Source organism: Rissa tridactyla, chromosome 2, assembly GCF_028500815.1.
Source record: "Rissa tridactyla isolate bRisTri1 chromosome 2, bRisTri1.patW.cur.20221130, whole genome shotgun sequence".
Taxonomy (NCBI): domain Eukaryota; kingdom Metazoa; phylum Chordata; class Aves; order Charadriiformes; family Laridae; genus Rissa; species Rissa tridactyla.
Genome location: NC_071467.1, coordinates 36,855,813 through 36,882,296, shown reverse-complemented (window position 1 = coordinate 36,882,296; position 26,484 = coordinate 36,855,813). Strand labels below are relative to the sequence as shown.

At 46.7% G+C, this 26,484-nt stretch overlaps 2 protein-coding genes across 6 annotated transcripts in view; both read right to left on the bottom strand.

Moving 5' to 3' along the window:
* Window positions 1-1,026: 1,026 nt before the first annotated feature.
* Window positions 1,027-8,441, bottom strand: PRDM14 (PR/SET domain 14). Its single transcript, XM_054189369.1, is given in 7 exon segments — window positions 1,027-1,254; window positions 3,470-3,571; window positions 5,112-5,314; window positions 6,857-7,127; window positions 7,312-7,609; window positions 7,882-8,107; window positions 8,207-8,441. Coding segments are annotated over 7 exon segments (1,563 nt in total).
* A 6,424-nt stretch (window positions 8,442-14,865) lies between these two features.
* Window positions 14,866-26,484, bottom strand: part of NCOA2 (nuclear receptor coactivator 2) — a 196,357-nt gene continuing 184,738 nt past the window's right edge. For all 5 annotated transcript variants that reach the window (XM_054193663.1, XM_054193660.1, XM_054193659.1 and 2 more), the window contains 2 exons: window positions 23,505-23,594; window positions 14,866-18,654 (listed from right to left, as the gene is read on the bottom strand). In XM_054193663.1, coding sequence (XP_054049638.1) covers window positions 18,643-18,654; window positions 23,505-23,594 — 102 coding nt within the window. In that variant the 3' untranslated portion in view covers window positions 14,866-18,642. The remainder of the gene's footprint in view (window positions 18,655-23,504; window positions 23,595-26,484) is intronic.

The window sequence follows — 26,484 nt, the reverse complement described above, 5'->3', positions numbered from 1 at the left end:
TTAAAGCATTCGGGAGTGACACCACAGCAGCCATCCTGTGTAGAGCCAGCAGGAGGAAGCAGAGGAGCCCAGCCTTCATGTCAGGAGCCACCACTAAGGCCTGACTGGCCAGGAGTCCCAGTAATGGCAAATACCTACACAAGAGAAGGTAACAGGACAGAAAAGCTCAAAGGTGGGATCATGCTGGCTCCTGGCCTGTGCCGATCCCACAGTGCAACACCTCTACAAGGCAACGTGACTGTTAGCAACCCATAAGAGCTCACTGGTGCTTGGGTATATCTTCACATTTGGTCCTCTGAACTGTGAGAAGACAGAGCCCACCTCCAATATATCTCTGTGTAGGCCTGCAGCTATTTCATCACACTCTGCCCCTCACCCCCTGGTCTATCTGGGGTCCAGCATCCTCTGGAAGAGTCAGTCCCGCTGCTCTGGAGAATGGAATTTAAATACCCTTATGCTGGTCCAGCAGTCACTATCTCTGAGGCAGTTCACATTCAAATACAGTCATTAAAAGACTTGCACATTAAGGGGAAGTAGACCCCATACCTGGTCATACACCCAGAGAAAACAAACAGGTTAAATGGGCTTTGGGAAATGCACTTGATAAAAATGTCCCTCACACAAGCTTTGTTACAGACTGCACCAGGCAGCCCACCGACATGGTGCCTTAGAGGCATGGAAACACTCCTCACAGTGGTATTTGTGCACAAAAGGTACATGGGAGGCGAAATTCCCTCCTGCCTGCATTTGCCTTTTGTGGAAATTAGGATATGGCAGGCAAGGAAGGGAAAAGTTGGGTAGCGCATGTTAGACTTCATCCCAGTGTGTCATCAGGGCACCCAGGCAAGAAACGCCTGTCCCCTGCACTCAGAAATATGCCCAGGGTCCAGGGACTGGCTGTACCCAAAGAGTCACCGCAAGGGTAAATGTCACCTCCTGTGGCATGCACACAACCACGCACAAACACTTGCACATAGACCGATACACACGCAAAGCCGCTCGAGGATGTGTCCATGGGGCTCTTGACTAATGAGCAGCGTGCATCTTCATGTGGAATTGGTAATCCTCCTGCTCCGGGAAGTGCTGGCCGCACACCGAGCAAGTGCAGCCCTTCTCCTTGCTGTGTGTGCGGCGCACGTGGCTGTCGTGGGCTGCATGCGAGGCGAAGGCTTTGCCACAGTGCTTGCACTTGAAGGGCTTCTCCCCCGAGTGCTGGCGGATGTGAGTGCGCAGGATGCTGGATGCCGTGAATGCCTGAAAGGGCAGAGATTGGGAAAGGGGGGAAAAGTTGAAATTAACCTATTTTCACATGTATAATCCCCAGGTTCAGCTGACCCAGACCCCGTCGTCAGGAACACTGTGCCCTGAGAGGAAGTCCTCAAATAGCTCACATCCCCAGCCATCTGGAGAAAAAACAGTAACCCCCAGCAATGAGGAACCAGAAGCCAACAGCTATCGCACTCAGCTACGGAGATGGCTGAGTCCATGGAGTCGGATGAAGCTCAGAGAAAGATTTCTGACCACAGACACCAGTAAATATCTTCTACATGTCAAAGGATAAGAAGTCAATACTGTCCTAATTAGCTTTGCAGCTCCTTTATGTTTGGGAGACATAATGCAGGTTCATTTTCAGAGTTAAAACCTTTCATGTTTACATACGCTGGCTTGGGATTCAGCTGCCTGAATTCACCCATGCAGTCAGTCCTGCATCCATCTTTTTGGGTTTCATTTTCCCCTTCCATCATGCTCTGTTCCTCCTTCAGACAGACATTCCAGCCTGGTTTCCCTTCTCAAGAGTATCAAAATGCACACAAAACACTTTGTCCCCCTTGTAAAGACTCCTCCTGCATTTGGGGAGAAATCTCTCCCACCAAGACCTGAGCAGGAATGTTGCACAGTAACCTGTGTGTTCCCTGTTTTTTTCTTTTCCCAAGAGACACTTTCAGGCCCTTCACTATTTGCACACCACACACACACACACAAAAATCCTCTTTAATACAGTTATGCTGCTAAACTATCGCAAGTAAATTTTCACAGCGAAGAGTAAAATCTCTCAGATACCTTTTAACTAGGAACCTTAGAGCACAAACAGATCTGAGATCCCTATAGAGAAGTGCCTGGAGATGGTTATCAAGAGGGCCAAAGTGTGTTTCAGGGCCAGAATGGTGATCTTGGCCCAACACTTTTCCTTTGATCTCACTGAGATCGCAAGCAAAGGGGCAGGGAAAGCAAAGCTGCCCTGGAGCAGAGCCGCTGTTAGAGGTAGAAGAGGCAAAGAGGAATTGTGATTGTGTAGGAGGAGCACGTGAGGATGCTTCAAAGTAGCCCCTGGCTTCCCAGCCACAGAAATGATGGCCTATGTCCCAGGATAGCTGCATCCTGCAGCCTGAGGACTAATGGTTTCATCTGTTTCAATCTGCAACGGTCCTGTCAGAGCAGCTGGGGGCCCATCAAGGATCCCATGTGCCCTAGAGATCCGTTCACAGAGCAACCTGTAAAGCTCTGCCGCCTCTTGCTGTGATCAGAAGATTAAAGGATGACATTTCATCCTAAACTCTGCCTACAAGTGTTCAGGATGTCTGGGTGAGAAAAAAATATAATGGCCAAAAGGAGCTTCTTCTAAGGTTCTTTACTACGGGACACTTCAGCTCTGTGTTAGTCCAGCCAGTCATAAAGAAAACTCCCTCTCCAAAATCAGGACCACCTTCCTACATGCTGAAGGTGCTTCTGCATTGCAGGGACACTCCATAGCACCTGGAGCCCTGCCGATATTCACCCAGCAGCAGCCTGCACATCCACCCTCCATCTGCTGGGAGAACTGTCACTGATCTCACAGGGAGAGCTCACCTGAATCCTCCCTGTGGTGAAGGGTAGCAATAGTTGAGCACATTTATTTTCGATTGTGCTGTATGGTTCTAGTCATGGTCTTTTTCAAATGAAACCTCCACGCCCAGTTGCACATCAATGGCCCAGTTACCTTAAGGTAAGCATGCACAGAGATATCGTGCAGGTTCAGCTTATGGGACAAATCTGTTCATTGCGCTCCAGGAGCAGTGTCAGTAATATCAAAAACTACCTATCTATCTAATGAAAAAGGGGAACGTTGGATGTAGCTGCATGCCTTGCATGGTATCCGAAATGCTCTCGAGCTTTCCTAGACCTTATCCCTGCAGCAGCTCTCTGAGCTGGGATGAAACACAGATTTCACATCAGATGGAGAACAGACTCTGTTTCTTCAGTCTCAGCCATCCCTGTCACTTCAACTCACAACTGCGTCCAAAATATATATATTCACTTGTCTGGTTATCAATTTAAATAGAAGACATTTTCTTGAAAGAAAACAGAAAAGAAATGAAAAAATTGAAAAAGAAGACAGAGCCACCCCCCCAACCCCCCCCGCCCTGAGTTGTGGTGTGATGCTGAGTGCAGCAGGGGATGGCTGGAGGGACAGGATGGGGCTTTGCCTCACCTTGTTGCAGTAGACACATTTGTAGGGGCGCTCCCCGGAGTGAACCCTCATGTGTTTGTTCAGGCTGGAGGACTGAGAAAAGCTCTTCCCACACACTGAGCACTGGCGGTGAAAAAAAAGGAAGGATAAAGTTAAAAGGAAGCACCCAACAGCATAGCTGAAAAGAAAAATTAAAATTAGGTATGTGGATGATGTGTGTCTGTACTTTCCTACCTATATTTATGTGTATACATATATTTATCTATATACATATATTTATGCATTTATGTATATACAAACACAGTAGTAATTAAAGCAGTAACAATTTGAAATAGTCAGAATCTTAATCTGGTTTTACAGCAGACCTTTTTTTTAACAGGGAAATAATGCAAAATTTCAAAGCTTTTTTGCGTGCATAGTCAAAAACGTTTCATTAAAAATGTCCTTCTTCAAAACATTAACAGAATATATTGGCTTTCACTAACCAAAGCATGAAAATTTCTGTAAAATCATCATTTTCTTCAAAATGCAAATGAAGCTCTAGTTGCCATTAAAAATTTTTATTTAACAAATAAGGTAAATATTCCTAAAATAACAAGTATTTAAGGAGACCTTTTAAAATAGTAACCATTTTTCAGAGATGATGAGTCAGTCACAGCACTTAGCCGACAGCTTGATCTGTCAGAATTGTGTCTCCTTAGAGGAGTGGAACAAGCAGTACTTCATCCTCCGACCCAAGGAGCTGTGAAGACCACCGCATGGCATGCGCTCTGCGGCCGGCAGCGACAGGGCAAAACCCAATTCAGAGGGGGCGGAAGTCATTTGAGAGACTTGCACTGATTCAGTGGCATTTGTATGAGCCCCAAAATAATTTTCCCCCTACAATAATTTGACAGAAATGATCTTTTGCAAGTTCAAAATAAGGTAAGCTATAACTGATCTTGAAAGGTTATTTTTTTACTGACACATTTTCCATCTTTGCTTTCCGAGTTGATCTGTTCTCGTATAAATGTTCAGAGTAAGTATCTTCCTGCTGTTCTGAAGTATTTCTTTCAAAGGATGGGAAAGGGAAGGGAAAGGGAAGGCAAGGCAAGGCAAGGCAAGGCAAGGCAAGGGAAAGGGAAGGCATAATTAATACTTCATATTTAACAGAATTATATTTTTCACCAGTTACTAAATCAATGTGATATTCTGACATAGCAATATTGCTGATATAGTTAGAAAAGCTTTATCTTTTCCTGAAAAATTCACATTATTCCAGGATGATCGATAAAAGAATAATTTGGAGGACTGATTTAATTATGCCATTTCAAGCACTGGAACTTGCCCTTCCCAAGCCTTTAGGAAGTCTGATTTTCTACTCCCTGTGCTCCTGGAGAAAATGGGTGCTACAGAGGGGTGTTCAGTGGAGATGAGGCAAGTATCTCAGCAAGGATTTGCTTTGATCAACTGAATCTGCTCCACATCGAATGTAAAACTTATAACTAAGCTCTGCTGAACAAGACAAACTCTTCCTTTACAGACAGAACGGTCCCACCAGGGAACTGCCAGGGAAACTAGAGGAGGCGGAACAACAGCAGCATCTTACCTCGACCAAAAAAGATTCCTTAATTAGCCCCCCCGAAGAGCCAGTAACTGCGGCGAGTCCCGGGAGCAGGCTCACCTTGTGAGGTCGGTGCTTTTCGTGAACGTGGAGAATATGGATCCTCAGCCTGTCTCTTTTTTCAAAGGATCGGTTACAAAGGTGACAAGGAAATTTGCGGTCCCCTTGGTCCACGCAGCGAGTGTATTTGAGGTGCTTGTCCCGGTAGTACTTGTAGGCAAAAACCTTGCCGCAGCGCTCACACTTAAAGCTCTCCCCGGCTTCTGTACAGCAGAAGGGAAAGTGCCACCTCCCCGTTACACCACAGCAAAAGGGGCTCATTTCAAATCTGCTTCCTTGGCAGAGCTGGCAGCCAATTGGGAATTTTAAGTCTCCGGGAGGGTAATAACGGTACATGGATTATGGCAATATAATTAACAAAATACACGTCGGATCTCTGAAGCGTTCGCACCGCTCTCCTTGCCTTTCTATTGCCTTTCTAACGGAGGGGAAAAAACTAGAGTCCACAACCTGATAAAATCATCGGTTTTAGCCACTGGCTTCAGCAAAGACAGGATTTCATCCTTGTATCTCCATAAACAACGAGCGCATATATGAAAAACCAGCGCAGAATCCCACAAAAAAGCGTCTCCTCACATGGAAACATTGCCAGGTATTTATTATCAATATTGTCCGTAAATTTTACCTCCTATCCCAAAAAGAAAAAAAAGTTGCACGTCTTTTCTATCGTTTTCAAAACGCTATCGAACAAAAACACGTTTATTTGGTTTTCTTTTGTGTTTCACACTGTTCTTAACAGCTGAATTTAGGAACAACACAGGAAATTTTTCAAGCGTTTACACATCCTTTTCTGCCTCTAATGAAAGTAACTTTCGCTTAAGGCTTAAAATGAAATGAACAATTTACCAGCTATCTGAACCTGAAGACAACAGCTATAAAAATTTCCATGCCAAATTTCCATGCCAACATGCCAAATGCTTCTCTCCCTTTCCAGTTGCACCCGGCTGACCCATCTCTCGCCCGCTCCAGCTTTCCCTCCGTTGGCACAAATTTTCTTCATGCGTAAGTATTGCTTATAAGAACGTCAAATTTCCTGCACGTTATAAGCAGAACGACTCCTGGAGTAAGTGCATTTGGCGTTTCTTCTGCAAGCAATATCAGCGTTATCGGATCAGAACGACTTCAGCCTGCCTTGTTTACCGAGAGTGTTAATCGCACGAAAAATATTAAGCCAAGAGTGTGCAGTCGTAGGATAAAACAGGATCAAAACACGAATGCCACCCCCAAAAGCCCCTCTCCTCCCAAAACAGGAACCCCCCTCGAACAACAGCGCTGCGGAGCCGGTGCAAGCCCAGCCCAGCGCCACCAGATGTTTTACGATGGTCAGATGAAGACTTTTAACCCCCCGAGGAAAGGCGAGCTCGGGGCCAGGCGGCGGGGCAGAAAAAGGTGCCTCTTGCACCCCGCGCCACCTCGAGGTGGCAGCAGCCCGCGGTGCAGTCCCCGGGCTGCCCGGTGCCGAGGGGAAGCTGCTCTTTGGGGTGCTGGAGGCTGCAAGGGGTCCTGGTGGGACCGGGGCTGCGGGACCACCGCGACCCCCAGAGCATCCCCGCAGCAGGGCCGGCCACCCCACCACTGGCTCGCTGCAGGGACTGGGGAGCGTTTAAAATAAAATACAGCCTTAAAAAGCAAAGGTGATGCCCGATTTCCTTTACCTCCCCCTCCATGCGAAATTTAATGCCGACCAGACACAGATCCATGGGAATCGGGGGCATTGCCCCTCGAGGGGTCGCTGGCAGACTCACCTTCGGGGTGCTGCGGGGGTCTCTTCCCCTCTGGCATGCCTTTCAGGCTGATGGGGATGCCCAGGAACTGGACGTAGCAGTCGCCGTACCACACCAGCAGCTCCTGCTTCGGCAAGATTTCCTTGCAGCTCTCGTAGAAGATTTGCCCCTGGCACTGGATAGCCGTCAAATTCTGCTCCTCGGGGAACCTGGCACAATTCACCAGGGACATCCAGTTGCCAGAGGCGCCCTTCCCGTCTATGAAGTGGCTCAGGCGCCCGTATTCAAAGATCTGGAGGGCAACGAGAACGGGATTTAAGTTAGCCCGGTCCTTCCCCGACACGTCCCGCTCGCACCAGTCCCAGCACCCGCACTGGGCCGAGCCCCTCTTGCAGGCTACGGGAGAGGGGCGGCCGAAAGCCTCGCCCCGGCCCCGTTTAGGGGGTGCGGGGGGAGCCCGGCGGTGCCTCGACTACCTCCCACATCAGCGAATTGTCGTCGTAAGTCTTGATCTCGCTGGTGTTGACCACTTTGCCTTGGAAAGGGCCGAAGCGGACTCCTTTGGGGATGGGGTCCGTGCAGAAGACTCCGAGCTGAGACACGTCCCCGTACGCCACCCGCAGCACCGAGAGCCCTGCGGGGGACAGGGCGGGCTGAGCGCGGCTCGGCCGCGGCTGAGGGCGGCGGGGGGCGCAGGCAGCGCCGGGCCCCTACCTTCGGGTAGCTGCAGCGAGTCCCTGTCGAGCAGCGGGGCGGAGGAGGAGTCCGCAGCACCTGCAGAAAAGGGACCCCCATTTCAGCCCGGCGCCGGCCGTGCAGGTGTACCAGAGCAGAGGGAGCGGGCCCTGCCGCCCCCGACAGCGGCCGCAGCCCGAACCACCCCCCGGGTTTTCCCCGCTGTGGGCTGGTAATGCAAGAAAACCGCAGGGAAGGGAAGCCCGACGTGATGCCGCGATATCGCCTGCAGCCCTTTTGGGGACAGTCCCCAAACCCCACCGCACGCCCGGCCGCAAGGAGCTGCCTTCTGCCTCCCGCCCCTTGCCCACAAGCCGGAAACCCCCTTACCCGGGCTGGCGGGGGGCACCCGGAGCCCCGAGATGGCGTGGAGACTGCCGGCCAGCTGGCTGCTCCGGAGGGCCCCGTACAGCACCGCGTTGAGCTCCTCCTCGGTGAAGTGGTACCTGTAGCTCTGCCCCGCCGCTCCGCCGCCCCCCGGGCTGCGGGCAGCCCTGCGCGGGGGGCTCGGGTAGGGCGGCGGGGGCGAGCCCGGGGCCCCCGCCCCGCGGGGTGAGCCCTCCCCGGTGGGGAAGGGGGCCGGCGGCTTGGCGTAGAGGGGCAAGGGGAGGCCGGGGAAGGGCTCGGCGGGCAGGGGGGGCGGCTGGCTCAGGAAAGCGGGGACCCTGCTGAAGGTGAAGGGGGGCAGAGGCGGGGAGGCGGGGACCAGCCCGCCCAGGGGTTTCAGGGGCTGGAAGAAGTCGGGGGCCGCCTCGAAGTATTGGGCGGGAGGGAGGAAAGAGGGGTAGTAGGCAGCCAGGCCGGCGGGGCTCATCCCGAGCGCGTCTCCGCCGTCTCCGGGAACCGACTCGCCGGCCAGGGACACAGCCATGTCCGACCGGGTTGGGAAGGGAGGGAGGGAGCTGCCGGGAAGCGGAGGGGCAGACACCCGGGGGCTGCCGGGGCGGGATGGAGGTGCGGGAGTCGCCGCTCGCTGCCCTCCACCGCCCGGCGCCGTCGGGGCGATGGGGCCGGGCCGCCGCCGGCCCCCCGCGGCTATATGGGCCCGGGGAGGGGAAGGAAGGGAGGGCAGGCGGGGGTGGCCCGCCCCGGGGGTCGCGCAGCCCCGGGGGCGGGCGGGGGGGCTGCCCCGACGGGCGCCCCTACCCCGGGGCGGAGCCGCGGCTACTCCAGGAGCGGTCGGGCCGCCCCTGTCCACGTCGGGGTCGGAGGGGGCGGCAGGGTGCTCCCCCCGCGCGTCCCCTCCCGGACCCACCCGCCCTCCGCCTCTCCAAGCCCCCCGGGTGGGCTCTGGCTCTGCCCGAAGGAGGAGACCGGGGATGGCGGGAGCGATGCTCCCCACGGATGAGCATCTACTGCAGTAGGGGAGCACCCTGCCAGCGGGCCTCCGTGCTCCCCAGCAGGACCCACGGCCCCCACACAGTGTCTCGCAGGTTGCAGGTGTGGGGTCTTGGGTATGGAAAGTCATAAAACGCCTCTGAAACTCCGATGACCTGAACACGCAGCAGCACACCCGCAGCCGCTGCAGGTTTCACGGGCACCGCTGAGGTGATTTTACTTTAGCTTGGGGTTGCCTCTTGAGTGCCTGGCAGGACACTGGGCTCCTGCTGGGGTTTCCCAGGCTCCATGACCAGGCCTATGGCAGGACCTGCCCAGAATGGGACCAGAGGAAGACATCTGGCCCTTTCCCCTTGCAGAGGTTCTGGGTGATCCCCTTCTGCGGGGTTTCATCCTGGATTTTTGTGGGGTTTCTCCTTCTTCTACTCTCCCCTTCCTCCCAGGTGGCTACGTGCTGTAATTGCTATAAAAAGGGGACCTGGAAGGGGCTGCAGGATCCCAGGGGCCCAGGTGTGCACCTTGCCATTGCAGGATATCATCCCTGCTTGTGCAGGGAGATGGAGAAATCTTTAGTTCAGGGCAAAACCCCTTGGGAGGCAGGGCATGAGCGGGATGGATTACTGCAGAGCCTCCCCTTGGGCAGCTCATTCCCTGCCGGTGTCCAGCCTGAGTGACGCCGCACAAGCAGGCGTGGAGGGAAGGGACGGGGTGGGCAGTGCTGCACTGCACAGCGCTTGGGGACTTGCACCCACGGGTGCCTCTCAGAGCAAGGCAGCACAGAGCTTCCTGGGGCACATCACAGCACGAGCCAAACTGCTCACAGATACAGTTGGAGTGGGGAACAAAGACAGCCAGGTCTGACTCCCAGAGGTTTAGATGCCATTTGAGTGGTTATGGTGTGTTATAAAAATTAATTAACATAGCTCCATGTGATCTTCTGTAAAACATTGCCTTCATCCCAAAGAAGGGATGTATCAGGACTCACGTGAAGCCAGACACAGTCGCAGACTGCACTTGACCAAAGGTGAAGCCACCCTTCCAGTCCTTGTTTCTTATCTGGCTTGAGTGAAGTGCTTTGAAATAGAGAATTTGAGAAAGGATCACTGACTGCCTGGGGGAATGAGGGTCTTCAGATCATAGGACCTCAGGCTCTGTAATTCCTCCCTACAAGATCTTCGATTTGGAACTTCCTCTTATTTTTTTCACACAGGACATAAACAGTAAGACAGCAAACACAAGCACACAGCACTATCAAGGGAAATCTATCAAGAACTGATTCAAGCTGTCCAGACTCCCAAGACCCTTTCCATAGTCAGCCCAGTGCCGCTTTGTCTCCAGACTTGAGTTCAAACATTTTTGTACTTTGCATTAAATTTATTGGGCTAATTCTCCTACTTACAACCTCATTCTCCATCCTAACCTCTGTTTGCAAGACAAAAGTACTGAATACACCAGGGACAGCAAAAATGCACAGGGAGAAGGTGCAAATATGCATAGGGAGAAGGTAGGAATGCAGCTTTCCGAAACTTGCTTGAGATAGTTCCTTAGCTTAAATAGCCTGATTTTTTTATTAGACTTTTTTTTTTTACTTTCTCTGTGTTGTTCCAAACCCGTTATTTGTAAGACTAAAGTGATGCTGCATTGCTTTAGGAAACAGTTTCAGGCAGGCAGTTTAACATGGTTTCATTGATGCAGCATCGGTAGCATAAAATTAGTACCAGAGTTAATTGGATTTACAAGAATAAGGCTTCGTGCTCCAGTTGCACAGAAAAGTTACCTTTAGAGTACCCTTAGAAATTAAGTGTTGCCAGACAATCTGGAGTCCTCTGGCTACCTTGTGCCCAGGTAAAGGCACAGGAAACGGGGCTTCTGGAGGAGACGTGTTCACATCGGAGATTTTTGAGAAATGAAGACAAACAAACAAAATGTCAGATCTCTAAATTCCCATCATTAGTTAAATTGTAGACATGCCCAGAAATAAAAATATCCCTTTTTCTAGAAGCCTGACGAAAGAGAGCCCAGGAGAAGAAAAGGGCTTGAGGCACCACCGTTGTCACTGTATTGCAGATAATCTTTAGAGGCTTTCATCCCCGAAAAGGTTAAAGGCATTAATTGCATTAAAACAGTCCCGACCTCAGGGAGAGATTCCTCTTGGGGGCGGCGGGTGGGGTGGGTGGAAATCTTCGGCTCACACACGCTGTTCAGCACGATGCCCCTTGGTGTGGAGCATCCCTGCTGCCAGCAGCGGCGGGGGAATAATTTGAAGGAAAAAAAATCACTCTGGAATTATGGCTACAAAAAGAAAAACCTTAAAACGAACCCTGGGGACTCCCTCACTGCCCGGCAGCCCCCCGCTGCTGCAGCTGGTATTTAGCGCCTTGCTCAGTGGCACCTGACATGTGTCCCCAAGGCCAGAGTCGCCCTTCCAGAGCACAGGGCTCTCGGCAGCCTCCAGCCTTCGCGCTCCCCCCATCAGAGCAGGTTGCCGTGACCAGCAACGTTCGTGTGCCTGCAGCGTCTGGCTTTTGGGCTACTGCGGTGCCGCTCGGGTCTTCCTTTGGGACTTTGTTATGATTTTATCACAGCAGTCTGTCAGGCTCCCTCCCCTGCTGAAGGATTTTAGATGGTATTCCTTCTCCACTGTGATGTGGAGATGTCAAAGATCAGCAGCGAGGGACATCCCTGCAGGCTGCTTGCGTAGCATTCAGTCGCCTAAGTGGCCTAACACAGAGCTCATCTCCTTGGATTGATCCAGATTTCTTGATCTAAAACATTACACCCCAAACCCTCCCATCCTGCTCTCGGGCACAAGTTCTTCATCATCACTCCTACTCCCACTCTACACCTTCCTCACTCCAAACTTAAAGCGCTTTGTCTCCTACAAATTCCCAAACACACAGGTTACACCTACGAGCAGCCCCCTGATCCTCCGAAGACCACTGTGCCGCAGCAGCCCCTGGTGCCCAGCTTCCCACCCACGGGCTCCCTGTGCCCCAGCGCTGACACTGACAACCAGCTGCAGCACGGACGTGGGAATCCCTGTCACGGACCAGTTGCTGTCATGGAAATAATCCAAATAATTACAACTTTGATCAGGTCAGAGCAGAAGCAGTTTATTGCTATGGCTATAGGAGAGGACAGAGAGGACAGCCTCTGCTGATGTGGACTATTAAAAAAAGCGAAATCACACATTAAAGTGATCTAACTTTTCTTTTTCAGTATTAGCTGCGTCTTTACATATAGCAGCTTTTTAATGATGTCGTCATTAGCTCAGTAGCTTTGCTAAAGCAATCCATTGCTCTCATCCCATTCCAAATACATTGAGAATAGATAAATAACTGAAAAATACATGTGTGAAAAAAAGTCGGAGCAAGCCAATCTAAAATCTGGAGCAAACCAATCCCATCGTATAGCTGCAATCCTCCCCCTTCACTGGGGTGAGCCACTGCGCAGGCACACAAGCAAGGGCAGGAGTATCTGTTATTCGTCTTGTTGCCTCTCAAAGCCACTTTGCCTGCAGTTTGCAGGGAGCTGAATAAATTGCTCTGGCCAGGTTCACCACGAGTCCTTCCAGCCTCCTGAGCAGTTGTAGTACAATTCGCATGAAGTGATGAAGTGAACTATAGCCTGAAACTGGGGTGGGAGAGACATTTTTGGAGCAACAGGAGAGTCTCCCCGCCTTTTCTGCACTATCTGCTCAGGAACATCTCCTAGGGAGAAACCCCTGGGCGCATCGCAGGAGCTGGAGCAACCCCATCTCCTCAGCAGCTGTTACAGGGCTGGGGGTATCGGTATCTTGGTGTCAGTTGATTGACCCCCACCTTCTTCATCCTTAAATATCTCAATTAGTGGTGGGCGAGTGGTTCATTCAGAGCATATCGTGTACGAACTGAAACATTTAAAGCAAAGTCCCTGCTGCCCTGGTGAGTGAGCCTGACCGGTGGAAGGAGGGTCTGAATGGTATCTCAGCCCCTTCATCTGCGTGGAGCCCCTTTCACCACTGAGTGCTGCTGCCTTTAGTGCCCAACTTCAGGGGAGGTGGGGGAAACACCACGTTCTATGGCATTGAAACTGTCCCTTGTGCCCAAACTGTTGTTGTTCTTAAAGTCAGAATCTTTTAATGATCCCCAGAAGGGTTCCAGCTCCTCAGGGGAGGAGGAAGTTAAAACCCATATATTCCATTGGATCAGGGAGTTGGATTTGAGCATCCTTGTGGACACATGGACATCTTGTGCCACTGACAATCACACCGGCTGACGCTGGGTTGTCCTGCCCAGCCACCCATTATGCACAAGCAGGATGATATGCATTTGTCTAATGACAGCAGCCACAGGAGATTCACGTTTCCACTGAGTACATTATTTGCAGAGTTGGATGATTGTTCCCCCATGATTAACCAATTTCCTCTGTGCTACTCGGTTCTACTACTCAATCAGGTTTAAATCTCCGTTAGTTGAGGTTATTCCTTTGCAACTGTGCATTTCCCTTTCTACCCAATTCTTCACAACTTTGAAAGCGCAGATTGTAGAGAGCTCAGCCGTAGCTTGATTCTCTCAGTTCCCTCCTGTTTTATAGCCAACACCACTTACCCATTTGATAGTTGGAAGTGATCTGTTACTTACAGGAGGAGGGCTTGTACATACTCTGGTAACTCGCTTTTCGTTCCCCCCCACTACAAATTTGTATCACTAGGCCTTCAGCTTCAGCCATTTACAGCTCTTATTGTTCTTCTAATGTTGTATAAACACTTCTTTTCCAATCCACTCATTCCAATTAACTGGAGGATTTACTAGCACAGGTCCTGTCTGAGTGCCCCCATAATGCTCTAGAAGTTTGCTTACAAAATTAACACTATGGGCACATTACCGAAGGATCAGTCTCCCATCACACAAGGATTATATACATTTAATGTCGGGAATACTCACAACTCAACCAGATCCTGCTGGCTACAAAACTGCTAAGGGATGTTAGAAGCAGCCGCCTCCTCCAGCATCCCCAGCCCAGGACCCTCCTGCCTGACGGCTGGGGTCCAGCCCAGCGCCCGGGGACCAGGGGTCCCTGCTCAGGCGGGGGGACATGGCTACCACTTTCCTGTTTGCAGGTTCACCAAGTAGCGACGCAGAGCACAAATCCCAGACACACAGACACAGGACACACACAGAGAGGACACTGACATGTGGGGTCACACAGAGTGCCACGGATGAGGTGCTGCCCTCAACAGCACCCGCACACAGGACCAACGTAAGACGCAAACACAGGCAGCCAAAGCACTCGCACCCCTCTCTAGGTTCACAAGCACACCCATTTTCATGGATGCCTTGAGTATGGGCACAGCCCTTCTGCCCATCTGGTACCCCTGCCCACATCCCAGCCCTCCCACCCGCGTCACGGGTCCTTCACCGGCTGCCTGGCGCAGCTGGGTGCACCAAACGGGAGCACTCACTCCTCCCTCACACACTCCACGTTCTGGTCATCCTCCAGCATACACTTGCCAGATTTCACCCTTTCAGGCAGAAGGTAAGCCAGGCCCTGGTTCAGCCACCATCAAGTCTTTTTCTAACTATCCTTTAAGATGCCCTGCTTGATCTTTCCTTTTTTTTTCTTCCCTTTTTTTTTTTTCTTTCTTCTTCCCCTGAGACCTAAACCACGACAGTCTCTCAAACTTCTGGCTTGGGATTCCATTTTATTTTTGGTGGCCTCCTCATACCAATCAGAAAATACATCCCACTGTAATTCAGGCACCTTAGGCCCTCTGGTCTCCAAGGCGCTCCTTATGCTTAATCCCTTCAATGCAATCAGCCATGTTTTTTTCATCCCCAAGGTAAGTATCCAGAGGCTGAAGGGAAAGAAACGAGGCACACGAAGGGTCCCTCCTGGTCACAACTGTTTTAGTACTGCATCTTACACCCTTCTATGAATAAATGAAGACACAACAGAAACACGTTGAAATCTCTAAAGCCATGTAAAACCCGAAGGCATTAAAATTTATTAAATGATGCAATAACAACAGAATTCTTTATTTACAATAGCATTATTTAACATCAAATAAGCAAATAGCATCAGCAAAGCAATATTAACTTGCATAAATGTATTTAAAATTTCTCTGAATATATCTACCTTTGCATAAACTGCTCACACTAGAAATACAAACATCAATGCAGGTGAACAAAGTGATGTTCAGAGTCAACTCCGTTTTGAAAATAAATCACAACCTGAAACACTGTAAGCTTTCTCCTGAAGAACCATAGTTTATATATTGCTTAATTTTACCCTTGTATAATCTTTTCATATACACACATCTCAGATGCAACTTCATGATGAACTGTACAAATAAACCCCACAAATGACATAAAGGGAAAAAATTAAATGACAGTAAATGTTTGAAGAAACGTGTCCATCATCCCTATTGAACAACATAAAGATTAAGTGATGATGCACTTATTCCAAAATTGTACACAATTCACTATACAAATATAATACATCAGACAGCTATGTAGGAATATACAAGACTTAAAAACAGATCTAAGGCATTATGCTAGATTTTAGCATTTTGAGGTTCTTGCACATAGCTTTTACCTGTAGTAAGAAACTTAAAAGATTTTGTTTTAGTCTACAAAGAAACACCAGGGAGAAAATTCTAATTAAAATCAAAGCCACTACAGTAAATTTTCTTTTGTGCAGAGAATGCTTTTGCTCTTAGGCAGCATACTACCATACAAATACTAGAAAACTTTTAAATTCACACCAACAATTAATGGCTTAAGTTGCATTTCAAAACTGATTGTGTATCTTTGGGTTCTGCAAGTGGAGCTGTGCCACCCATTTCATCTGTTAAGCCCATATGAATTCCGCTTTTAAACAAAGACTAAAAAATGTATTGTATAAACTGCAAAAACATTGCTTTTAATTAATACAGGCCCAAAGGGATACCGGTGTGGGACAATATTTTAAAGATGGAGTACAAATTAATTCATTGTAGCAAAACAGCTCACTTCACTTTTTAACCTTACCACATTACATGAACACTTAAACAGGTCGTACGACCGTGTATATATGCTTATTTTTCACATTATGCGCCTTTCACATTTAGTAATGTAAGTAGAACACTGATTAATTGTTCTGTTAAACAAAATCCAAGTACTTTCTCCGACAAATTTACTGTATACAGGATGAAAAATACTGACAATGAAGGGAATTGATTTGGCTTTTTTTTTGTTTCTATAGTGATCAATATGATCAGAAGATTCCTTCACTCACTTTTCTCTTTCATTAGTTAGAAGACGACTAAAGTCACGATAAACCCAAACGGAGCCAAAGTGATAGGTACAATCTCCTTTCTGTCAAAATGGCAATGGATGAAGAATATCACAATCACTACAGATGATAAGGGTTTGCAGGTCTGTCATGAAACCGGACAAATTTAAACTATTTTTGTCCACTGTGAAAAAGAATAATCTATCTGCAGAGGTTACGGTTAATAATCGAAAAAGAACAGAATAGAAACAAAATTGTTTTAAAACTCATTTACAGTTTGTGGTGCAGAAAGTTAATTCCTTCAGATTTATGCATTTCTTATATAAATAATTTTTTGTCAGATATATAACGCAAGTTTAACACAAATGGCATTGTAGTAGTAATGAGGCTGCAGAGCTCAGGGCCGACAGCTATTTTGGTTTCCCATCAGCAGGTGAGAGGATGGCTCAGCTGACTAAATATTCCGTCTGAGTTTGGTAACAGAACGGTGACAGCTGAAAAACGTTGTTTCTCCGGAACGGTGGCACTGCCCTCCTTAGGGACAAACACAACTGTACATTTCCCGGGCTTTCATCAACAGCCTTCTACAGAAACAGCCTATTTCAAACCACCTTTACCATATTTTCCTCATCCTTAATACAGAATAGCTGCTACTTTATCTGAACTCCCACCGGAAAACCAAAACAAATCAAATGGCAACAGAACAAACCTTTCACTCCCAAAAGGCATGGCTGATGAGATATTATAAAATGCATTGCATTTTACATGACATCAAAAAATCTGCATTCAGGTTAGAAAGTTTGTGGATCGGGGGTCAGCGGAAAGAAAACAGAGGTCAAAAACATCAATTTCTTAATATTTCAAGTCCTCAGAAACTGATGTCAGTTTAGTAAAAGATTATTCCAACCACAGTGGGCAAGAAAAAAAAACACCCCCTAACAGTGGCCTGCTTAGTAACAGTTTTTCTAAGATTTGTTACGAAAGCATATAAACATACAAAAACCAAGAATCGGTTCCTACAGTGGCTGCATATAATATAGGTTAGTTAAATGACATTATGAGCAGAATCACAAGGTTTAGAAAATGAGAAGTCTCAAGCCTACAAATTAGGTCTAATCAAGGCATTGTGATCCTTTACAAAACACTTTTCCAGGAGACACACACGGCTAAGAAGATATCTAATTTAATACTGAAGTACCTCATTTGGAATCAACTTCACAACATGTATATCTCACAAAAATTATACAAGTAAAACACTTAAGTCTTCAACTTAAATTATTGCTTGTTTACATATAAACTGGATTTTATGTACCTTACAAAACGTCCTCGTAGTCCACACTGCTTTAAAATAATCAGAAACACACGATAGTGGTGAAGTCTGTAGTGATATCTGCTATAGGTTTTACAGGAATTGTTATTTTCCCAGCTAGGGGGATGGGAACCAGAAATTATCATGCTTTAAAGCAGGTATCTTGAGCTTTTTGATATTATGCACCAATTCCGCCACTACCATAATCAGTACGTGCATAACCATCGAACTTTGCTGTTCAGCATCCAGTAACCGGCCGTCCAGATTGCTGGAAACACACCTACGGAAATAAAGGGGTAACCTGTTTGGTTTTTTTTTTTCCATTAGAAAGAAGAGGAAGATGACAGAGGTCAGGAGAGCCAGGTGAAAAAAAATCAGGATTTGCTGTGATTGTTAGGAATTTAATTAAATAAGAATGTAACCAACTTGTATTTTTGGATCCATGACTTGCATTACAAACATTACCACAAAACCCAACCGAAACGCCCCTTATAAACAGCCCTCTCACAGGGGAATTTTCATCTGTTTTACAACTTTAACCCCATTCAAAATTGGTCTGTATAGTTTTCTGCATCGGTTCATCTTCTCTGACTTGTCAGTGGACCGCGCTCGTTGGAGGTCTCTGTATGTACCAGACATTGCTTCTGCACCCTCCTCCACGCCTCCTCTCCGCCCCAAAATGCAGGCCTTAGTCTAAAACACCAGTTTTCAGACGGAACTGAATCCTTTGCACCGACTGAATAAGCCAGGGAAAACAAAGCAAAAAAAAACCCAAAAAACAACCCCAAGGTCTAGAACTAAACAGAAACAGAACAAGAGCATGGTTGTTTTTCCTTAAATACATACATTTAAATACATTCAATCTGACATGGTTTTATGAAAATTGCCTGTCAACATTTACTTCGCAGGAGAGATCTAAGTTGCACTAAGGTGAATGCAGTGAACAGACTGAGCGACTGTCTGTACGCTAGCTTCAGACTGTCAAAGAAGAGGCCGCTCTTCAGCAACGACCGCCCGGCTCCCCTCGGGAAGGACGGGCTGAGTCCTGTCGGCCGGCGCCGGCAGCTCAGCTGGGTCACGACAAACAGACGCAGCTCTTCAAACCGGTAAGGATTTGGGGCCATAAAAGCCCCGTCAGCTGAAGAAAGGAGCAACCGAATCACCCGCAGGGTCAGCAATATTTCTGCAAAAAAAGAGAAATTGGGAGAAAAAACAAATGAGTTCTTCCTTCGGCGACAGCGAAGATGGGTAGGTGAACGAGAGCTGGGTGCTGGACTGCAGCATCCACCGTCGATCGTACGTTGGTGTATTATTGTGAACCTGGAAATTAACTTGAATTCATAAAGCTAGACTTTGTGCACACGGATACAACCGACCTGCGATTTAATTCCACTGGTACAAGCGGGGGTTTAATTTCACTGCATTCTTAGGTCCTTAATTCATTCCAATTGTCATGGACATTGTAACAACTCAGGACCATCTGCCTGTCATAGACCCCAGCCCAAGGCACAGCAATACAGTTCAAGAATAGTCTCCTATTTGGAGTATGTGCAAAATCTCCCTGTGCTACTGCTGTATCAGTCTCAAAGGAAACAACTGCCTTGGTTCACTTTCTCCTCCAAGAATCGTAATAAAAATGGGAATAAATAAGTAAAAAAAGATTCAGCTACTGAATCCTAGAGAAGTTCTTTACCTCATACTTATTACCCTTGCAGTGTCTTTACACAAACAGAATACAAACTGGTTTCAGCTGAGTTGATTATCTTGTACTTTCTTATTTAAAAAAAAACCCTCAGGATGTGGTTTTGACAGTTGTTTTAAGGCCATCCCTTCCAGTGACTGCAATCTGTGCCTCTCCGCCTTCCTCCCCTTGCAAACTCCCGCTCCCGTGGGGCTCTGTGGTCAGTCAGGTCAGAGCCAATCCAGCCAAAACCCATTTTTCTCCTCCCCTGGGGGTGCTTTTCACTCGCATCCTGTGGCTCTTTGCTCGCAGCCTCCTGCCGTGCATGAGGAAGGGCCTGTTCACTCTGGGTGCTGGCAGTGGGCAGCTTTTTTGCTAGCCCATGTGCACGCTGCTAGGCTGCCTTCTGGAAGCTGTCTACACCATGCTTTGGACTTTACCGCACTTTCCTCCGCCATCACAGAAGGCCTAGAAATGCATCTCTATCGCCAAATAAAGTCAGCATCAAGAAGCATCTCATGACTCAGGAAAGCAAGGTCCTATGTTTTGTACAGCTGCTATTCCCAGCCCAGCTGGTGCAGCTGGAGCTCTTTGGGGGTGACCAGCCATGACCATGGTCCACAGGTCACCACAGTGAGTCCTGCTCCTCCTCGCTTCATCACAGCACAGAGACACCACATTCGCATCCCTCAAATCCCGACTAATACGGACAAGCTAAAGTTTGGCTCTTCTCCCTGACACATTGCGAGGCAGTTTGGGGACCCTCTTAGCGCTTTTTGGTCGTAAAGTGTGGAACAGAAGTGAAAATCCAAAGATGTCCTTATTTTCAGAGTGGACGTTTAGCAAACGGAGCTATCTACAGCGATGCTAAATAAATGCTTCCAATATAGCAGTGATCTGAAAAAAATCATGCACTGCAAATATTTTTTTTTTCAATAATTCAACAAAGATTTGAGTCACAGTGTGATAAAATATATAAAGGAGGGAATAAGACAAAGAAGGCGCAAGTGTACCTCGAGAAAAACATTCCCCCACTCTTTTTTATTTGGTTATAACCAAAGCAAATAGGACTTTAAAGAAATATGTCAAATCACTATTTCCAGGCTGATACTGAATGTGGGAAAAATTGCTCAGAATAACTTCCATGGCTGATGTATGAAACTTCAGAGTAAAGAAGTAATCTGAAAACCCTAAAGATCATTGACTGTAAGATTACTGCTACACTCTATTAACCTAAAATGGACACCCCTCACAAAAACTCAGCTACATACAGCATTCTTCAGACATTTACTTTTAAATAGGAGCAGGTTAAAAATTTTCTTTTAACCACATGATATTAGTTAATATAAATTTGTTCCAAGAATGGCAAAATAATATATTAAACTATTTTCAGCTCTACAAATGAAGGGTACTTAGCGCCTTGAAAGAGAGAGAAAATTCTCTGTCCTCTAGTTACTTTAAAAACAGCTTCTCTGATAAACATCAGTAGCATCCTTGCAAGTCTTAAGCTGTAGAAGTTTTATCCTTAACGTGTTAAAACAAAGTGAAACAACATAAAGCAAATAAAGTAAAACAGCAAATGCAGAGATCTGACATCCCTAGTGCTACTGATTTCAGCAACAGCATGTTATTTCCTGGTTGCTCAAACAGAACCAATCCCTTTTACATACAGTTGTTGAGATCAACTTTATGAAATATTGAAAAAAACCCTCAAATTTTTCAGATGAGTTTCTCAGTTTCTCATTTGTCAGATGAATTTCTCAGCTTTCGTACACTAAAACCACAACTGCCAAGGCATGAAGCACATTAATCCTCTCAGTTTTCTAATTACACAGCTTGAGCTTTAAGAAAAGGTTATGTAGGAGTAGTTTACAGCACGGACTCATGAAAATAGCAGCTACTTAACCTCCATTACAGTTCAAAGTTCAGTGAAAGGTATTAATAGTGCATATGAACCATCTACATTTTCCTTGTCAGTCAGAGCTACATTAGTAGAATTAAAGTAAAATCACAGAGTGCGGTCCAATGTACCCTTACAGAGCAATTCAAGAGGTTTTAACAAGTTACTTTTCTGCGGGTGAGACAAAAACTGCTCTCGCGCACGGCCACTGTCCAGCTCACTGTCATGACACCGACTCCATTATTTTAACTTAAAACCCCACAGACTCCCTGTCCCAAGTCCTGCCACTGCACAGTCTTCCCTGACTTCTCTCCACCCTCTCTTGTACCCTTTCTGTCACATCCACTCTCTTTTCCTTCCCTCTTCAACCGTTCTTTAAAATCTACCTCCTCTTTCCTCTTCTTCAGTCTCCTTCCCCCTCCACAGCCTTATTCCCTTTCTTTCCTCGGTGCTACCTGGTATTTTGTTCTCTGACAGTCTGGCTTCTCTCAGCATGTGACGTTTAACTGGTTGGGGAATGCACTAAGTAGGAAGATAACGCCTTGGTATATGACAGCTTCCGCTAAAGCGGAACATCCTACATCTCTTTATTGATCACCAAAGGGACCACGAAATGGTTGCAGAAGAGACTCTCTACACAATGATAGAATCATAGAATTGCCTAGGTTGGAAGGTACCTTTCAGATCATCGAGTCCAACCATCAGCCTAACTCTGACAAAAACCAGCACTAACTGTGTCTCTAAGCACTGTGTCTGCCCGTCTTTTAAATACCTCCAGGGATGGTGCCTCAACCACTTCCCTGGGCAGCCTGTTCCAATGTTTAATAACACTTTCAGTGTAAAAATTCTTCCTAATATCCAATTTAAAACCTCCCCTGGTGCAACTTGAGGCCGTTTCCTCTTGTCCTATCGCCTGTTACTTGGGAGAAGAGCCCGACCCCCGCCTCGCTACGACCTCCTTTCAGGTAGCTGTAGAGAGCGAGCTGTAGAGATCCTCCACACTCGGAGACAGGCACTTGTTTGTCGATGTGAACAATGATGGTGTGAAAAGAATTGGCCTCCAGGAAGTTTTAAACACTTATGAGTGCAAGTAAAAGGATACAATAAAAGACACATACGGTTACTTTTCCTCAGTACTTTCACATTCTTCAATTTCGTTAAACTTGATGCATTTGCAGTCAGATTTTTTTTTTTTTTCATTCCCCTTCCAATTCCAATTTCTTTTCTCTAACAGAAAACTTTTAACTTTTGCTATTGGATTCGGCATAAGAAAAATCTGTTAATTTAACTGCACCTTTCTGATTCCAACACCGCGGCCAAGGCGATGACAGCAAACGATGGTGCAAGGGATGGACCTCAAGCCGGTTGTTGCCGTGACTCCAGGGGCAATAACGGGTTAGATCCGCCCATTTCGAGTACAACAAGGAGCTCGGGGAACGGCCGACTCAAAGCCTTAATTTTAACGCCTTCCCGTCCCCCTCCTCTGGACCGGGAGAGCGGGGGAGGAGCGGCGGCACGCGGCAGCCGCTAGATGGCGCTTCCCGCGCGCGGCACCGGCCCTGCGTCCCTGGTGACGTCACAATGCACGCACAGGTTTCTGTGCGAGGCGGCGCAGCGGCGTCAGCGCCTCCCGCTCGGGCGGGTGGGCCGGCAGGGGAGAGGCTGCGCTGCAGTTCCAAACCACAGCAGGTCTCGGAATGCCGGGGTCTGGCGGAACAAACTTCATCTTCAACGAAGATTATTTCCATTAAGAAAAAAAACAAACAACAAACCAAAAACCAGCCAAAAACCCAAACCCCAGCGCTGAGGAGGGGCACATAAAAACCCACCTCCTCTACTTGGCCGTGTGCCAAGAACTCCACAATGTCTTTTCCTTTAGTGCTGTTACTGTCTGGAATACAAATCGCTTTTCACCTAAGCAAATCACTAATTACCCTGTCAGTTGGAAATCTGTGTGAAAATCAGTTCAGTTCTACCGCTCTTCTCAGAAGCAGCACTGTACAGAAAGTAATAAATTAAATAATTCATGAGATTTTTTTTGCCCTAAGTATAATGCAACGAGAAGTGGAAAAACACTTAGGCAGGATGAAACATGAAGTGGGTTAAACATGCGGCAGTGCAAATATAAATCAACAGTAGGGCTTTCCCATCATCAGCAAATAGTCATGTAATTGTTCTGTAAAAAGCAAATACAACTATACTGTTAATTCAATAACGTATTCTGGTAATGTAAATGTATTTTGTATTATTCACTTCAGTAATGCTAGTGGGATGTAAACAAGCAACTTAATACAGATGTCACCAAAAGCAGAATTTAAAAAATTAACTGCAAAAAACTTAATTACTATTACCCTGGGTATTTTTAACTCTGTAAGTAAAAAGATACTGTATCCGTTCTATAATTCTAGACATTCATAGTTGCCTCTGTATGCCTAGGTATGTCATTTCTCACCCGTGTTGCATCTCCGTCCTGCTTTATCATATCCATTCCAGGCAGCTGGTTTGGAAAAAGATTGCCTCCCCTCATAGCAGGATCATTAACCTATTGGTAACAAGATATGAAGAAGAACAAATTAAAAAAATAGGTTGGGAAGAGGGGTGGGAATTAAAAAGAAGCATTAGAAACCACTACGCTACTTGCATATACCAGCGTTCACTTTTGATATGATCTTGCAGTCGGGGAAGTGACTATATAGCTGAGCACCCTTCTTGTGCAGCGTGTGCCTGACTCGTATTATTCTGCTTCACAGTCAACAACAAAGATTTCATTCCTGATACTAATGACCCTTGTGCATATTTTACAAAACAGGCTCCATAAATTAGGTCAGTATTATTTGAAGAGGACATGCCTGCTATGAAAGCCCTGAAACCAGAAACGCGTAACTGCTTTCCTAACCTCAATAACACACCGCTTTTCTGCTTGCAAACCACCACACAATTTTTTCAAAGCCTGATGAGGTAACACGTAGGCTGAATTATACCAACTATTGACTTAGCTTTAATTACACTTTTCTACTTGTAAGGAAAGGGAGAAAGATAGCATTAAACAGGAAAACCTGCAGCTGCATGCTTTCCTAAAGGGATGGTCTCAACAGTTTTCAGAACACAGCCACGGGGAAGTACTGAAGCTGTGCGTTTCTGCACAACCAAAGGGTCTGTCATGCTTAGTTATGTGGAAAGAGTGGCTTGCCAAATTTACAGCATTGCTTGCTAAATCAAAGGATTAATCTCACTGTGTAGGAAACTGGTATAAAATACAAAACACAGCCCTTCAGCACGGTTCTGAAAGATTAGAAAATCCAGATTTCTTAGAAGTTTTACAGGGAAAGAAACCTTTTCCTAGGGAGCCTTTGTTGACTCAGTTCTGTTACTTCCCTCAGACTAGATGGATGTGCTGATAGCGAAGATACGCCCCTACAGATTTTGCTGGAAGGAAAAAGATGTTTTCTGTGTCACCTGCCCTTTAGGAGGCTCATGTTGCCAAGGAGAGGAGGTTCTGCCACTGCACTACCTCGCTTCAGCTACAGCAACCTGCTGCAGCAACGGGGGGGGACTGTCTTGCATGCATCACACCAAAGCCGTCTCATTTCAGGTCCTCCCGACTGCTGTTTCTGTTGCTATTCACCAGTTTTGCAAATCGTCGCAAAGCTAAATGCAATCACATGCAACCACCTAAAGAGGTGGTTTCAAATGCTGCCGGAGACAAGACTGCAGCTCAACAGGAAAGGTTAAAAACTTAAATATTTTTGCCATAGGAGTTTCAACTCTAAAGAAATTGATTGTTCAGCACTGCATGCCTTCCAGTGATGCTTTCTGCTTAATACAAATGGCCAGATTTTTAAACCTGAATCTGAAAATTTAAATCAGAAGGGAAGAGAACCACACTATTTTGTTCGGTAAGAAAGGAAGTAGACAGCTTCAGAGCTTTATCCACATGCATTTGACTAAGCAACAGAACCCATCTTTGGCAAGTGTTTTCTGCTATTGACCAGCATTCATCAGAATGCACGGGCACAGATGCCTTTTCTGTTTGTTCAGCAGACAAAGGAAGGAAATAATAAAAGGCAGAAATAAAAAAATTTGTATACTGAATCAACAGCAGTTTTAGAGCAAAAAGATGAGTGTGTGATTTGCAGAGTTAGGACAGGTATGGAAAAGGAAGATGGTACCAGGCTGCATGCCACAAAAGCAGCAAAGGCACCAGTGAAGTTCCTATCACAGAATCTCTTTGCTGGTGATGATGCAAGAATCCTGACTGGCACAGTAACAGATATAAAAAAACCCCACCATTTTGTTATATGAATACATTTTGCTTCCTAAGTTCCTGAAACAAAACACTCCACATTCACACAGTAACTTTTCTGACTGCAATAACAATTCAATCACAAAAGTATGGAGAAGGATAAAGAAACGGAAGGGGTTTTATCATTTTCTGGAGACAGGTCAAGTGGTGTTATCAGATATGAAATCTGACTGAGACAGAAGATGTTTTACAGTTCCTTTGCAATTAAGCACATTAATACAGCCTTCTGCTAATAGAGCAGAATTATATACAAGGTGTCTAATAAGAGAAGTTTCCTACCACTCCAGAGCTCCTTTCATCCAGTATGCTGAACAAAATCAACACACTGTTTCAAGGTAACTCTGTGTAGATGCCACGATAATTTTGGCCTGGGAAGTCCTGCACCTGTGCAGATTAATAAACATTTACTCTGAGCGGACATCCAGATAGCGGTTTATTTCAAGCAAAAGCAAAGGCTTTTCTCTTGCATAGGTTTCAAATTGCTTCTCTGACAACTCCATAAGTAACATGGATCTGTGATGCAAAATAAATAACAGGCAAAAAAATATGGCAACGGTCCATTGTGCAAACAAGAAGACGATGAGGACAAGGAGACAGTAAGTTGTGTGAATGGTGCGACACTGGGAAGGTTTAGACTTTCTCGACGCCTGGGGAAGCTGTTTTGGACATGAAGGAACCTGTAAACCTGGCAGCCAGCGTTTCAGCATTCCTGGTATCAGCCTCCTAGAAGACACACTAGTAAGAGCAGCCTAGAAGCTTTAACGTAATTTTAAAGGAGAAGAGATGATAACGAGACAAGATCTGTACATAAATGAGTCTCTAAGCATCATAAATAGCAAGCCCAGGGGAAACACAAAATTTTGGAAAAATCTTCATTTTCTACTTGGCGATGCTTGGAGTCTAGGTAGTAAACAAGATAAGCTGGAGATAGACCAGTATGAGCTGATAAATGCCAAACTTAGTATTTTTGAGCTCTGGATATGTCTCTATGATCCAGTGTAATGCCACAAAGAGAGACAGAAGACACATAGAATCTTCATGGTGACAGAGCCAAAACAACCTGTTTGGTACCAAAGATAATATACTTGCTTCTCACCAGGTAAATAAGCTGGCACAGCTTTCTAGTAAC